The sequence below is a fragment of the Staurois parvus genome, unplaced genomic scaffold (genome assembly GCF_062004578.1).
Source record: "Staurois parvus isolate SC_StPar_1 unplaced genomic scaffold, SC_StPar_1.0 ptg000679l, whole genome shotgun sequence".
In the NCBI taxonomy this organism is placed as follows: Eukaryota; Metazoa; Chordata; class Amphibia; order Anura; family Ranidae; genus Staurois; species Staurois parvus.
The window spans coordinates 2117893-2135337 of record NW_028318475.1 but is presented as its reverse complement, the minus strand read 5'-3'; the positions used below and the strand labels follow the sequence as shown (position 1 = coordinate 2135337).

The following is a 17445-nucleotide window of genomic DNA, read 5'->3' as shown; positions in this document are numbered from 1 at the left end:
TACATGATACTTTTTTTTTTATTTGCACTAGCATACAATTTTCAGGACAAGCTTTAGGGGTGTACCACCTTCTTCAAGGTCCAAGCAGTACTAATGTTAGTACTGCTTGGACCTTGAAGAGGTACACCCTGAAAGCTTGTCCTGAAAAATTGTAAGTTAGTGCAGAAAAAAAAATGTATCATGGACGGTACTCAATTGTTCCATTAAGACCAATGATGCCCCATCATTGCTTGTATCAGCGGGAGTAAAAGTGCTCCATTGTTGGTATCAGCGGGAATATTAATGCCCCATTGCTGATATCAGTGGGAGGAATAGCACCCCATCAGTGATGTCTCTGGGAGGAAATAGTGCCCCACCACTGGTGTCAGTGGGAGAGCTGGTGCCGCATCATTACTGTCAGTTGTGGATGTAATAGTGTCCCAAGGGCCGGATAGAGGCAAGCAAAAGACCACATCCAGCCTGAGGGCCACAGTTTGGAGACCACTGCTTTAATCTTACAGTGTGCATGAGGCAATAGATGTTTGGCTGAGGTGACCGGCTGAATGTTTGGCTGAGGTGACCGGCTGAATGTTTGGCTGAGGTGACCGGCTGAATGTTTGGCTGAGGTGACCGGCTGAATGTTTGGCTGAGGTGACCGGCTGAATGATTGGCTGAGTTGACCGGCTGAATGATTGGCTGAGTTGAACGGCTGAATGATTGGCTGAGTTGACCGGCTGAATGATTGGCTGAGTTGACCGGCTGAATGATTGGCTGACTTGACCATCTGAATGTTTGGCTGAGGTGACTGGTTGAATGTTTGGCTGAGGTGACTGGTCAAAGCTTTGCCTGGGGTGACTGGCTGAATGTGGGTCTAAAGGTATCTGGCAAGAGACTTATATGAGGTGACTTGTGGAATGCTGTAAATCTTCCCAAATGACTGGTTGTTCCACCCGAAGGTACTCAATTCATAGGGATAGGCCTCGCTGCAGGGCAAGAAGGTCCCACAAACTCAGAGCTCCAGGTCCACACATCTTCTCTCTTCTTTGGTCTTCTCATGCTCTCCCTCAAGTACCTTCTAGAGCCACACAGTTTTATTTTATCTTAGCTACTCTCCCTGGCTGCAAAGCCTTCTGGGAGCTGTAGTTTCCTCCTGGGTGGCGGAGCAGTGTCTCTGGGACTGTGCTTCTCATCCACCACCCTATGATGCCGGGCAATTAGGTAAGGTGGCATGGAAGGTCCTCATAGATTAAGCGAGCAGCCACGCTGAGACTTATTGTCTCACAAACTTTTTCCAATTAACATCTAGCTACACACAGAGCATAGAAGTAGCGTATCCCCAGGGTTCCTTTAGATGTGTCAGACCCTAGAAGCAGCACACCCCCAGGGCTCCTTTAGAAGGGAAATGGTCTAGGAGCAGTGCACCCCCCGTGCTCCTTTAGATGTGACAGAAGCTAGCAATATTATAAAATCATTAAAATACTTTAGACTTTTTAAAGCCCGTGTTTAGCTTTATGATTTTTATCTTCCAATAGCTCAACCCCTTCTGGGGTTCACAGACTAATGCCACAGAAAATGGTGGTGTCATTTTGTCAGAGCCATTCTCTGCAGCATTCTGGACTGTCCACTGCTGGAGGACAGGAGAGGACACAAGCCTGGCACTTTGATGACAACAAGCATGCTAACCAGAGTGTGGCTGTGACAAACGTAAAAAAAACTAAATATTACGTTTTTAAACAGTTTAAGGGCCAATTCACACTGACTTGCACTAAAATGTAACCTGTAAATTGTAACCTATTCCTTTTCAATAAGAGATTAGCATGTAAACAAAACACACGATCATTGGTCGAATATTCTCATCGTGTGTACCAGGCTTACCCCGTGCGGGTTACGTTTTGCGCGGGCACGAGAGCCCATTCATTTGAATGGACTCCCGTGCCCTGGGACACGCAGGGAAGAAGTCCCTGCACTTCTTTGGAAACCGCAGCCCGTGCGGGTGGCGTTCAATTAGAATTAATGGCACCCACCTGCGGGTCCGCATTCCTCTGTACGGGTGGTGCGGCTGCACGGTTTTTCGCGCAGATCCGCACCACCCGCACAGATGTGAACCAAGCCTTAAAGCATGAACCTAATTAGTGTGCATTCTGCACTTTAATTGCTAACAGGGCTGGACTGCCCATCCCTTGCAGGGAATTATTCTTTTATAACATATCCTGTAAAGTTAGATAAGGCTGGGGAAGTGACCTGGGAGCCAAGTACATTCTGTTCAAAATTGAGAATGGAAGTATCGTTCCAGCCACATTGGTTGGAATGGAGAAAGGTTCAAATCTCAGGTTGTTATTGTCGTCTGTGTCCCCACAGGCTAAAGAGAATACAACTTGTCATTTTTGTGTACTGTATATCAAATATTGGGCTCAATTCACTAAGAGTTAAGTACTACATGAATTTTTGAGTTAAAATGACACATGCAGCATTTAACTCCTGAAAGTGCAATTCACAAGCAAACAAATGTTAAATACCCCATGAGTTCTATTTCTTATTTTGCTGTATTTAACGTGTGTTTTTGTACGTTATTTTAACGTAGTCCTTAACTCCAGCTGCAGAGTGAAGTGAAACATTTAGCAGTGCTATTTCTATCACTGCAAAACGTCACAGTTCAGCTCAAGGCTGCATGTTCTTGAAAGAGGCGGCACTCTTCAGCATCCTAACAACTATGACTCCCCGCTGACAGAAAAATGCAAACAAAAGAGCCGACACTAGAAATGTTTTTTAACCCCTTTCCACCGGCTCCTCCCGGCCTTTTTAGAGGTTTTATATGAGTGGAGGCAGACATTTTAGTCATGTGACCTCTGTTATTGGCTGCCACAGCGGTCACATGATCTGAAAGCTCCTGATTGCAAGTAGAGATTGGTATATTTCCATTACCCATTGGTAACTGAGTTAGGCACAGCATTGATTATTGTCCCTTTGTTTCTGTGTAACACCCTTTTTCTGTAAAAATTTTAATGCAAACTAAATAAATTCCTGTCTCTTAAAGAGTTTTCTCCTTCCTGATAAAAAGGTGGTGGTGGCAGTTTAAGGGTTAATTGCTTAATTAACTTAACCCAGGAACAATCGCTCTCAGGCTGTTGGCACCTAGATTGTGGTCCCGCAAGCTGGAAAATCTTTGTGCAGGGTGTAGCTTACAGTGGCATTGCTGCGTAAGTGACAGTATGGTGCAGGGCTGGACTGACCATTCCAGCACTCGGGCATTGCCCGAGGGCCCAGGGTCAGTAGGGGGCCCCATGAGATGCCCCTGGTACCTTTTATTGTTTTTTTTGGGTGTGGTTTGAGTGTGAGCGAGGACACAGGGGCCCCATAATCCCCATGAATTGCCAGTCCGCCCCTGGTATGGTGTGAGATTGGCCAGTCCTTTGTCACGAGTTGGTGAGAAGGGCAGGGGTCGGGCACTGCGTTCATCACAGTTACCATTACCCTTGCTTTGCAAGCCCTCCTTATTGGTAGGCAGGTATCCATCCATACTGAGTTACAACTAGTCAGCCATAAAAGGATCGCAATTTGGCCAGTTCAGCAGGGACCAGCCAAATTTCAATCAATGTATGGGCACTGAGGTTGTACATAAGTCTATCTACCCATTGATTTCTGTACACCCGCCCTGTCGGGTTTTCTCCAGTTGATCAGTGTTGCAGGCTATAGCCTGCAACGCTGATGAGTGTATTCTGATGGTGAGGAAGTCTCCCCAATGTCAGAATACAATAGTTCAGTGGGGAGGATTCCCCCATCCACATCAAATCCACATCCATCCACATCCATCCACATGATAAAATACTATCAGCTATGGGCTGCTTAAGGCCAGGATTAGCTGAAAAGTGCTTTGAATGAAAATTCCTCCTACAAGCTTTACCAAGTGATCTGCTGGACACTTATAGAAGTCATACGACTGCTATATACTGCTGATGAGAAAAGGTATTTAGCAGTGTATATTTACTAAAATAATTGCATTTCCATGTTGTGTGTACTGTGGGAGACCAGATATAGTGGAATGCAGGGTCCTGGGTTTCGTAACACTTTAAGGCTAGATCTGATTGTTTTTCCAATAGAGAGAGAGCAACAGAGGAAGTAGCACAGCAGAGAGCTCAGGAAACAGATCCACGCACATGGCATTTTTAATAGATACCGAATGTAGTCAGGTGCTGGCTATATCATTATGCCATTCAGGGACATTAACAGATGAGACTATGGTTAATCCTTTTTCCCCCTAGTGCCAAGCACTGAGACTTCTACATCACTTCCTGTTAGAAGAGTGGATCCAGGTCTTCTGATAGAAGATCCTGGCTAGCTACTACTGTGGGACTCTGAGTAGCAGTTCAGCACTGCGGTGATGCCGATTGGCTTCGCTACATCAGGACTGTCACTATCAAGTCTTCAGCCAGTCATCTCTGCTTGCCATGCTGACAGGCTGATAGGTGGTAACAGCCAAGAGCCTGTGTAAGAACCCTCTTCCTAGGAAGCCTTGCTATCCATGGGATTGGTGAGTGGGCGGTTGCCCAGCCTCTTTCTGATAACATTTTAGAGACACTGCATACACCTCAGTATCAGGAGATTTTTGGGCCCCCGCCATTGCTAGCAGAAGAAAACAGCTACTATCACATCAGGAACATTAAACATTTCAGAACTCAAGTTACTATTTCCAGTTAAAGGGACCTCTTCACATCTAAGACATTGTTATTCAAATTAGGGTATCTATACCCATTTATGCAATAGTGTGTATGTGTATTTAGTATTTACATTATTCTTGGCATTCTCTATTGTGACGCTGGTAGCCCAGAGGGAGCTAATAAGTCAACAAGCCTTTTCTTCCCACTGCTGTTGCTCGTGTTGCAGTTACATAGTTACAAAATACTATTTGTGACCATATAATCTGTTAACTGTTGCTATTTGGTTATTTCCATTCTATCAGTGTTTTGCTGTTATGGGTTAACTGGGAATGTATCTTATAAACCTTCAGTCTTTGGACTACTCTTTTGAATGAGTCTAATATAGAGTAAATTTAAATCCAGCCAAAAATGAAATATGAAATGAGAAATATTTTAGATTTTGTTTTCTTGAATAAATATTATAACCTTAATACAGTCACAAACTCTACTGAATATAGTGTTTGCAGTTTACTGATTAATTTCTTTTGTTGTTAAGAATTGTTTTTTAAAGTGCATCTAGCATCAAATATATTTTATTCTCGGTAAGAGCATGCATGCTAAATAATGTGTAGATGTAAAGCTACTTGAACACAGGACGTTTAGCCTATGTGCATCTAATCTTGGTATTTTAGTGCCTTGGTGGCACCAGGACAGCATCTAACTCAGCTGCCTGCAACCTGTTAAAATCTATGGTAGGTTGAAATATGCTGCACCTGGATGGGGCTTAATGCTGTTCCAAATGGAAATTGAATGCGTTCAGGGACCCAGATTTTTCTGATTTTCAAGTATATGTCCCTGAACGCATATGACTCTAAACATGAGCCCCTCACCTGCAGGTTTTCTGCAGTCTTACAGTCTGATCAGTAGAGGAGAGAAGATGAAAGAAATGCATCTTCTTGTATGCAGCAGACTGCTGATATTTAATCAGCTTAGGCAAAGTTGCTTGCGCAAAAGCTGCAACTAACATAGTTAGTCTGGCTGAAAAAGTCTGTCCAGTTCAACCAAAAAATTTATAATACTGTACCCACAGTTGATCTAGAGGAAGGCAAAAAAAACAGCAAAGCATGATCCAATCTGCTCCTGCACGGGAAAAAAATCCTTCCTGATCTCCCTGCTTTTACTGATAGTGTGTGTTTGGGGCTGCACAACTGCCTCTATATGCCTCTCAAATTAGCTGTGTCCATAAAGCTGCTGCATTCCCATAGAGCAAGGGTCTCCAAACTTTCTAAACAAAGGGCCAGTTTCCTGGCTTTTAGACTTTAGGGGGGGGCAGACTCTGGCCATTGGGAGTATAAATTGTCCTGCGTAATAGGGAGTAAACAATGCATTTTTGGCATTGGGGGAGGAATAGCACCTTATTCTTGGTGTAAGTTGGAGAAATAGTGCCCCATCGTTGGTGGCAGTGAGAAGAATAGCGCCCCGATGTTGGTGTCAGTGGGAGGAATAGTACCCCATGGTTTGTTTCAGTGAGGGGAATAGTGCCCAATTTTTGGTGTGAATGGAAGAATAGTGCCCCAGGGGCCAGATAAGGGCAAGAAAAGGGCCACATTTGGCCCCCAGGCCATAGTTTGGAGACCACTGCCATAGAGTAACATAGGCAGCTGCATAAACAAATGGCTCATTCACACTGTACGGACCACAGCACCATAAGGCTTCATGCTCTCGGCTGCAAGATGTCCATACAGTGTCCCGAGACAAGGATAAAGGATAGCCCAGGGCTTTCCTTACGTGTGGAAGTCTTTCCCCTTGTAGATCCCAGAGAGTGCTGTTTTACTCACTCTGTCCTCTTTGCTCCCTGCTACTGCAGGTTTCAATTCCATTCACATTACACTGCTGAATGTATCCTCCTGAGCCAGCCCATGCCAAGCCTGGAGGCTAGCCCCCTTAGACCTAGAGAACCCCTCCCAGGCACCGACAGTCTCCTTAGCACTCCATCTTCCACCTGACTCTCCTGTCAGCCTGATTCTCCCATATTTTTGGGCCAGTCCACACTCCATCAGGGCCTTCAAACCTGGGATTGGTCAAACTCCCATAAACATGCAGATAAGGTCTCCACCCCTTCCTGCTTACCGACTTCTAAAAGGTTCTATAGTCCTCCAGAGTCAGGAGGAGGTGATAGAGCTACAACCTGTTAAGTCATTCAGCTGGCCTGCAATAACTCAACCTCAATCACAGACTTACACAGTTACCATGAGTCATACACAATGATTTTACCTACAATATACTACACTATTCTAGTAGCACACTAGAGGGTGCTACATACAGTTTGTTTACACAGACTTGTATAGTCACCTAAAGATCCACTTTAAAAACAAAAGGAAACCCATCAAGTGAGGTGCTTTTGTAAATGGGATTATTCATTAGTGCATACAGCTATACATTTGCTAACAAAAAGCCTGGACACAACCTGTGAAGGTTTATCATTATTATAAGATATGCTTTAATCTTAAACAAGCCATCTGTAGACACAACATAAGATATACCATGGCTATTGTATAGTGTTTATTATTCTTACTCAGGTGGAGAACCTCGCTTCATTGTTTCAGAAGATGCAAGCTTTTGTTGGCAGAAGTCTCATCTCCTGCAATACACAGGAAACTTGGACCACAGGAGACTTCCATCTTCTGTGTTCACTGAATTTACATATCTCTTATCAAGGTATTTTACCCAGAACATACATCCTGTTCCCACTAGTCCTTATTTCCCACTTTTATTAAAAGACGTGTGCTTACAAAATAGCATTTGCTCACTTCAAATAGATTTCAAAACATGTTAAGTAAGCATGATTTTATAATACGTGCATCATAGCTTTTATTATAAAACCATGATTAACATTACCAGAGGTGTTGTTTCTTTACTGCTTACAAAGACTGAAGGAAAAGTACCTTGTATATTTTAATTATAACAGTTACTTATCAGTAAATAAAGTATCACTGCTTGTTCAGCTAAAAATCATGTGTTTGCAATGTGCTTTTATAAGATTATGTGTGTGCAAGGCAAAACATTTCAGTGGTGTGAGTTGTGAGACAAGGTGGAGAAGACTAAAGCAGGCCATATACAAGGAGACCTAACAGGTTCCTCCATCCACAATGTACAGTGTAGATGGACAAATCTCTAGCTTTCAACATACCAGAACAGCAGTTGCAGCTGATTGGAAGTAGCTGCTGCTTGTTTGACAATTTTATTGAATCAAATTATGTTGGGAAGGATGATAGCAACAAGGCCATCTATGTAGCAAGCTGCAGCCAGAACATCATCAATGGCCCACAATTCACATAGTGTACAACCAGCTTAAAGCTCAACTCCAGTAAATTTGAAAGTTTCTCCTTGATGTGGGGCTTTAGGTCTAGAGGAGAGTAAAAGTACTTACCCAAAAATCTGCTCCATTATGCTCCAGAGGTAGACTGTCCCTTGCCCTCATCACGTTAAGACCCTGCATTGGTTTTAATGGAGCCACTGGAGCATAGGAATAAAGATGCTGTGGGGACATGTCTAGGAGCACAGAGGAGCAGGGGTTCTCCTATGATATAAATGAGCAATTAACCCTTGCAGTGCAGGTGAAGCCCTACTGCAAAGGAGAATTTTAAAGTTTCTGGGTGGTGGGCTTGAACTTTTTGGTGGTGGGACCTTTTGTGAGAACAAGATGGGTTGACATACAGAGTTAACAAAGGTTCATATGTTACTTACGTATGTGTCTGTTGTACTGCATGGCTGGTACTTCACACTTGGATCTAGCATGATTCAGAATTGGTGTTATTGTGTTCTTTGGTAATACAGCTGTTTGCTTACTGTAGATGGAGCTACAAAGAAATACAAAAAGTCATTAGTAACTAATACAAGAAATTCAGAAATTGGTATTTCAACTCTGCCTAAATACCAGTAAAAACTGAAAATAATTTAAACTTGATTATTTTTTTATACAACATATTTTAAAATATGCTATAAACAATAGACCCAAAAAACTCCTTCAGATCATCATGACATACTTGTACCACCACACATAAACATTTATACAGGAGGTAATACACTAAATACAATAAATAAAAGGACATCCAACTATATGACTTTACCATATTACAATAATAAATGTAAATACAATACAATAAATACAATACTATATATCATAGAGCTAAGTCACAGTGATGTCACCAGCACTTGCAAGAAGTGGCCTAAAACTGGGGTCTGAGGTAAATTGTCATGAGAAGAGTATTAGAGGGAAAATCTTCCATTGGGCACACTTGATTTCTCTCTCCCTAAAACTGGGGTATGCGGTAAATTGTCATCAGAACAGTAGAGGGCAAATCTTCCATTGGGCATGCTTTATTTCCCTCGGCATGGAGAGACTTCCTTTTGCTAAAACCAGGGTGTGAGGTAAATTGTCACCAGAACAGTATTATAGGGGAAATCACCTATTGGGCACACTTAATTTCCATCACCTAGGAAATATTTCCTCTTACTAAAACTGGGGTATGAGGTAAGTATTTTGTCCTAATGTTTTATCTTTTAATTAGTGTTTTATATGATGCCAGATAAGCAGCCTATACATAATACTGCATTTAAAAACTGTTTAAATTCCACACTTTTAAGTCACCAAAATGGTAACTGACACTGGTGTCAAAAGAAAGGATTGGAGCCCTGCTTTGTTCAGGAAGAAGTCTGAAGCATTTAGATGGTAGGTTTAAAACAGAGGTACGTAAACCTTCTTGTCATGGCTAAATCAAGGTTGGTTGGTTTTTACAGGCAAAGCGCAATTCTAGGTAAGGTTGAAGCTTACCTTTCTGCCACTACACATTCCCACTGGCCCACCATTGTGATGTGCTGCCTTAGTGGTCAATAGGAATGTGTCGGAGTCAAACATCTACAGGAAGTGCCAAATATTTGCCTGTGAAAATTGCTCGGGATTCAACTGTGACAAGAAAGTCTGGAGGGCTACTGCAGGTACGTACAAAATGTCTAGTTGTGTGCACCTCATACCTGCAGCAGTTAATTTTTTCAATAAAAGCATTTAATAACGGCAGAGATAAAAAAAAAAAAAACTTAGCCACATAGAGACTACATTGTTTTCAGTCAGACAGACCTCTCTGGTAGACTTGCAATGAGAGAGATGAACATCATATATAATATATAGTACATAGGTACCTTTAATTAGAGATCTGGCCAGCATGAATAACATGCCTAGCACTAACTAGCCTTAAAAATGCCCCCCCTTTTATTTATGCTGACTAACCGATGTAAAAAATTATATATTTGCCTATTCTCGTGATCTTCTGCGTCAGTTAGCGGTAGCTGCAGGGGAAAGGAGAGAGCACTCAACAACTGGAAAATCCGGGAGAGGTGACATCACCTATAGGTCTCCATGTCATGGCAATTGTCAGCTCACCCTCCTCTCCCCTGCAGTTGCCGATGACTGACACAGGGGAGCCGTATCACGTAGCCAAGGTGAAATGTGAAATGGACTGAATATAGGTATACACAGGTTAGTCAGCATAGATAGCAGGAGGGGACAGGAGACATTTTTAAGGCTACCTAATGTTAGGTAGGAATTCTTTATATATGGTGGTTACATTCATTTTATTTTTTCAGATTTTTTTTTCCTTTATTTCACCTGGTGATCCAGCCATGAACACACACTCTGTCTTAGGATATTTCCACTTTGGATGGAGAAGCACAGAGGCACCCTTGAAGAGCAGCATTGTCAATCTGGAGTGAGGGTAGTATTAGAAGCACTGTAAGATTTAGATGGACTTGACTAACAAATTAAAGCAGACCTCCCGCTAACACTTTTTAAGCTGTTCTAAGAACAGTTTTTACCTTCTTGGATAAAAGTTTTACATAAATGAAAAAAGCTAACCATTGTAAGCACCCCTGTCAATGATAATTAGTTTGTCTCAAGCCTCTAACTACTACTTGGTCTGTAAAAGGAAGCTGAAAAGTAGCAGAATTGCTGGCTCAACCATTAGGTTAAAATAAAGGCAAAAAAGCCTAAAAAAGAAATGCAGCCTCCACATGTAAGGGTTATTAAGCTGCAATATATTATATTTTTGCTTTTGGATTTAGATAGGCTTTAAATCTGTCCCCAAAGGACATGCCAAGCTGACAGCAGTGCTCATGCTGCACTTTGATCCAGCATAAAAAAAGTGAAGGGTTGGGCCCCACAGGCATAAATGCAACTGCAATTTGTACATTTGTATCATATATTATATGTACAAATTATACTGTGGTACAAACAGATTTAAAATGTATTCTGCATTCAATGTACATCTTAAGAAGTATTACACTTGGTTGGGTACATCTATGTTTCGATTACTCCAGTGTTATTATGCACACTGGGCACCACGTTGCTCAGCATATAGCCCTCCTGTCTTGTAGCACTAGGCTTCCTGGTCCTTATTTGTATCCCAACCAGGACACGACCTGCATGAAGTTTGAATGTTCCCTCTGTGCTTGTTTGGTTTTCCTCCCCTACTCCAAATACATGTTGATAGGTTAATTGGATCCTACCTAGATTGACCCTAGTATGTCAGGTTTACACCTTAGACTTTAACCACTTCAATACTGGGCATTTTCACCCCCTTCCTGCGCAGGCCAATTTTTAGCTTTCAGTGCTGTTGCACTTTGAATGACAATTGCACGGTCATGGAACACTGTACCCAAACAAAATTTTTATCAATTTTTTGAGACAGATAGAGCTTTCTTTTGGTGGTATTTAATCATAACTTGGTTTTTTAATTTTTTGCGAAACAAACAGAAAAATAAATGAAAATTTTGGAAAAAAAAAAGAATTTTGGAAAAAAAAGTTTCTGTGTTATAAAATTTTGCAAATGAGTGATTTTTCTTCTTCACTGATGTGAAGCTACACTGATGAGCACTGATGAGGCTGCACTGATAAGGTGGTACTGATAGGTGGCACTGATAAGTTGCACTGATGATCAGTGCCCAGATTATCTGTGTAAATAAAGTACTGACAGCCTTGCCTGGTGTCGGCTGTCCTTTTCTCACGCAGACAACAGAAAGCCTGTTTACATGTGATCAGCTGTGATTGGACGCAGCTGATCACATGATAAAGGGCTTCTGTGATTGGCCCTTTACTGCAATCTGTGATCAGCTGTGTCCAAACAAAACAGCAGTTACAGATCGTGCTTGTTGTGCTCATGAATGCCCTCCCAGAATTAGAGAGTTGCTCTGTAGCAATCTTTTGGCTATAATGCAGTTTTAAAGTGGTAAAGTGGAATTCCAACTTAACCCTAACTACTCTTATAACTATCCCCTCCACACTTCTAACAGCTATGCTTACTAACCTGTGCAAGAAAGATATATATATATATATATATATATATATATATATATATACTTACCTATTTTCAGACCGCTCCGGTCCATTCACATGATGCCCCTCCCCTGTGTTGTGGCCCAACAACATATGGGCCATTGAAGCCTAGCAGTTGTCGGAATGCTCTCTTTTCTCCACTGCAGGACCACTGGCTAACACAGGGGACAGTATGTTATTAGGCCGGAACGGCCTGAAAATAGGTTACATTTTTCTTACACAGATTAGTAAGCATAGGTGTTGGGGGGGCATTTTTAGGAGTAGATAGGGTTGAGCTGGCATTCCACTTTAAGTTCTTTGAGGGCAGGGACTGATCTATGTACAATGTGTACACTGTGTGCTATATACAGTAAATACTTGTAGTAAGTAATAAAATACTGGAGAGGCTTGCTATGTTTCTCATTTTCATAGTCCAGACCTGGTCCCCTGAGCTCTTGGATATCTAATATAGCAGCAATATCATCTCAGGTTATGCAGTTAGTTAAATAGTAACCAAAGTGCAGATCAAATTGACCAAAATCCAGTGAGGGAATCTCAGCAAATAACTGAAGCTTTGTCAACATGTCACACTGGAAATAATCCAGAAACCTGATATGTAATATCTTGATGGACAAGCTGAATGGTTACAACACTGAATGTTAACTGCATTCTAAAACAGACATTACCCGCCACTGTATCATAAAAAGAGTTACTATTGCGAAGAATTGTGTTAGCTCAATAACAGTTCAGGCATTTTCCAGACAAAGCAGTAACTGTGATGATAAAATCTGTGAGCAGGGCTCTTTTCCAGTGGGAACGCAGTTCGAGCAACTCCAGCACTGAATGTATGTAATGGCAAGGAGTGCTGGTGTGTGCTGGAGAATCTATTGATGATGGCTGTGGTGGATCTATTGTTCTATTGGGGGATATCTCTTGATGATGGAGGGGTCTATTGTTGCTAGGGGGTGTATTTTGCTGCTGGGGGTGCTTTTGTTGCTGGCAGCAGGGGATCTTTTTTACTGCTTATTATGTTTTTACAAATTACTTAATATCACAAAATGATACTTGGTTCTGTATTCAGTAAAAGGGGTGTTACTGGTAGGTGGGTAGGTAGTGGAACGAAAGGATGGTGTTCGTAGGTGGTTAGGGGGCAGAGACAAGGGGTAACTCAGAAGGGGAGAGTTCCTGTACCTACACTCAGAGAGAAAAAAAACCCCTGTCTGTGAGACTGTAAATTCTTTCACTTTTAAAGAACTCATCATAAAACTAACACAAATAGCAGAAATACTGCTAATGTTGAATAGGAATCAATGTTTAAAAAATATAATTTTAAATGCATTGTTGTAGATGATTATGCTTCCAATATTATTTCTGCACTAGCTGTTTTAACCACTAGCCTACAGGGCACTTATACCCCCTTACTGCCCAGGCCAATTTCCAGCTTTCAGCGCTGTCACACTTTAACCACTTGCCACCCTGCCACTGTAGAAATACGGCAGCAGGGCGGCACGGGCAGGCAAAACCACATTTTAAAATGTGCGTTTTGTAAACAGATAGGGGGCGCGTGCGAGGCGCGCCGCCGCCCTATCTGTCCCGCCGATCAACGCCGCGGATGTCAGTCGCCAGGTCACAGCCGGTCCTTACCGGCTGTTTCCCGGCGATCGGCGGCAAACAGTGACAGACAGCACAGCTGCAGTAGCTGTGCTGTCTGTCACTTCCCTGACAGCTCCAGGACGAGCTGATCGAGAAAGAAGACTTTCTCTCTCTCGATCAGCGGTGTCCCGTGCAGCACACACCCCCGCCCCGTAGTAAAACACTCCCCCTCACACAGATAACCCTTTCCTGCAAAAAAAGTTAACCCCTTCCTCCCCAGTGCCATTAGTACAGTGTCAGTTTTTTTTTTTTTGCACTGATCACTGTATTAGTGTTTTTGGGGATGTCAGTGACCCCAAGCCAGTACCCCCCCAATGTCAGAATGTCCGCCGCAGTCCCGCAGTCCCGCCATAAGTCGCTGGTCGCTGCCATAAGTCACTGATCGCCGCCATAATTCGCTGATTGCCGCCATTATTAGTATAAAAAAAACTAAAAATCCCAGTATCTTTCCCGCCATTTGTAAACGCTATAACTTTCACGTAAACCAATTAATTTACACGTATTGTTTTGGTTTTTTTTTAGCAAAGACATGTCGCAGAATGCATTTTGGCAGAAATTTATGACAAAATTTGATTTTTGCATTTATTTTTTTACTGGACATGTTTTATAGCAAAAAGTCCAAAATATAGTTTTTTTTTTCTCAAAATTGTCAGCCTATTTTTTTATAGCGCAAAAAATAAAAACCGCACAGGCAATCAAATACCACCAAAAGAAAGCTCAATTTGTGGGGAAAAAAAGGATGTAAATTTCATTTATGTGCCGTATTGCATGACCGCACAATTGTCCGTTAAACTAGCGCAGCGCTGTATAGCAGAAAAATGGCGTCAATTGCAGTATTTATACCATAGTTTGTAGACGCTATAACTTTCACAAAAAGCAATCAATATACACTTATTGGGATTTTTTTTACCAAAAACATGTAGCAGAATACATTTTGGCCTAAATTTATAACAAACTTTGAGTTTACTATATATTTTTTATAGCTGAAAGTAAAAAATATTGTTTTTCTTCAAAATTTTTTGGCCTTTTTTTGTTTATAGCGTGAAAAATAAAAAGCGCACAGATGATCAAATACCCCCGAAAGAAAGCTCTATTTGTGTCAAAAAAAAGGACATACATTACGTTTGGGTACAGCATTGCATGACCGCGCAATTATCAGTTGAATTAGTGCAGCGCCGAGTAGCAAAAAGAGGCCTGGTCATTAAGGGGGGTAAATCCTCTGGAGCTCAAGTGGTTAAATGACAATTGCGCGGTCATGCAACACTGTACCCATATGAAATTGTTATCATTTTTTTGAGACAGATAGAGCTTTCTTTTGGTGGTATTTAATCACCTCTGGGATTTCTATTTTTTCTTAAACAAACCAAAAACCACAGAAAATTTTGAAAAAAAAGTTTTTTCTTAGTTTTTGTTATACAATTTTGTAAATAAGTGATTTTTCTCCTTCACTGATGTGCGCTAATGAGGCTGCAGTGATGGGAGCTGATAGGCTGCACTGATAGGTGGCACTGATGGGCACTGATCAGGAGGCACTGGTAGGTTGCACTGATGGGTATTGGCAGGCATCACTGATGGGCACTGAAAGGCAGCACTGATGCATGACACTGACACATGACACTGATATATGGCACTGATAGGCGGCACTGATAGTCAGCACTGACTGACACTGATAGTCAGCACTGACTGGCACTGATAGGCGGCACTGACTGGCACTGATAGGCGGCACGGACTGGCACTGATAGGTGGCACTGGTTGGCAGCACTGATAGGTGGCACTGATTGGCATTGATAGGTGGCACTGACTGGCACTGATGTGTGACATTGAAAGGCAGCTCAGATGGGCACTGATATGTGGCATTGATGTGCACTGGTATGCACTGATATGTGGCATTGATGTGGCACTGATGGGCACTGGCACGTGGCACTGATGAGCACTGACAGGTGGCACTTCTGGGGCCACACTGATCATCAGGGCACACTGATCATCAGTGCCCTGATGATCAGTGTACATGTCCCCTCCGCAGAAAGCCAATTACCGGCTCTCCTCTCGAGCTGTCAGCGTGACAGCTCGAGAGGAGAGAAATGCCGGTAACCGACATTTCCGTGTTTACATGTGATCAGCTGTGATTGGACACAGCTGATCACATGACCGAGCCGATATCTTCGGCTCTTTCCGTGATCCACTGTGTCCGAGGGACACAGCGCACTGGCGATCGCCGCGCTGCGCACTCCCTGAGCCGCGCATGCGCAGTGAGAATGGTAGAACGAGAGAACCACCTTGCGCCCGTCATTGTACTATAGGGCGGGCGGAAGGTGGTTAAGAAAATACAGTACTGTAGGAGCTGCATACTACATTTGCTATGTCATTACCTGCTAAAGACAGTTTTAGAATACAACTCCTGGAATGCATTGCACCAAGCTCTGTTGGGGAACAGGCAAGGGGTAGTAAAGAGGGTGCTGATACAGGTTCCAACTGGCCTTTGCACTTGTATAGAGAGACAAAGAAAACGTGTATTTGGATGGGGAACATATCCTCATCCATCTGTGTTTGGCATCAGATTGGATGCAGGTGGGGGTAAACAGACACATGTTAGTTTACATCCGCCTCCCCATAGAGAACAATGGGTGGTCCAATTGGGTCCGCCTGAAAAACAGATGGGTGGTCCAATTGGGTCCGCCTGAAAACCAGACAGGCGGACCCGGTTGGTCTGCCGTGGAAAAGGGGCCTTAAGTGCTTATGGAAGTGTAGCACCCTCCTAGTTAGAGTAGGCTGCGAGGTCAAATTTAGTTTTAGCTCCACTGTAATCAGCTACTCAGAGTTTTTCAGGCTGCTGCTCTGCTACTTCCCCCTGTCTTCTAGAGATTTCTAGAGCATAGTTGGAGGAGGGCAGGGGCTGCAGCCTGAATATTTATGAGACTTTAGCCAACCCCTGGGGAGGTGTGTCCAGAAGATGAGGAAGAGTCCATAAATAGGTTGAAGCTTGTGCATTGGGGCAGCTTGCAATATGTGGGTGTAGGGCAATTTCCTGAGTCCAGCCTGCTGGAGGAGACCCCTTTTGACCCCTATTCATTATACTGTTCCAATAAAAACCCAACAGGAAACCCCTAGACTGATCTCTGAGCCAAAGGATGAATGCTGAAACAGTGTGCCTGGCTGTGTATACTGCAAGTAGGGGAAATAGATCCAAACTACCAGCAGCTCCTGTAGGGGTAGCGCTAGAGAATTGTTCATATGTTTTGATTTTTGTTTTCTTTTTGGTGCTCCCCAGTGGTGAGCTCCAGTGACTGAGCAAAGGGATGAGTTCTGGCTGCATTGAAGAGAGTGCGATTCCTAATGTTGAGAGTTGTTGTGCGTAGCCTCAGGGACAAATACACTTGGGTGTCAATGGGGCTTAACAATACAGTAATTACTCATTTAAAATAATTTGGGGCAGCACAGTGGCTAAGTGGTTAGCACTAGGGTCGTTGGTTTGAATCCCAACCATGGCACCACCTGCCTGGAGCTTACATGTTCTCCCTGTGCCTGAGTGGGTTTCCTCCCACACTCCAAAGACATGCTGGTAGGTGAATTGGATCCTGTCTAAATTGGCCCTAGTATATGTATGTATGAATGTAAGTTAGGAACCTTAGATTGTGCGCTCCTTTAGGGTTAGGGACTGATGTGAATGTACAATATATATGTAAGCGCTGCGTAAATTGACAGCACTATAGAAGTACCTGCAATAAACAAATAAATAGTTTACATCTGAGATGGGGTCTACTGTGAGATCCATTGTAGCCAATAAAACTGTAAACCATTAGCTGCATGCAGGCT

General features: G+C 42.8%; 1 protein-coding gene across 2 annotated transcripts in view; it reads right to left on the bottom strand.

The window, feature by feature from the left end:
- ABCG2 (ATP binding cassette subfamily G member 2 (JR blood group)) overlaps window positions 1-17445 on the bottom strand; it is a 220405-nt gene that overhangs the window by 102162 nt on the left and 100798 nt on the right. For both annotated transcript variants that reach the window (XM_089652325.1, XM_089652326.1), the window contains exon 2: window positions 8361-8473. In XM_089652325.1, coding sequence (XP_089508451.1) covers window positions 8361-8411 — 51 coding nt within the window. In that variant the 5' untranslated portion in view covers window positions 8412-8473. The remainder of the gene's footprint in view (window positions 1-8360; window positions 8474-17445) is intronic.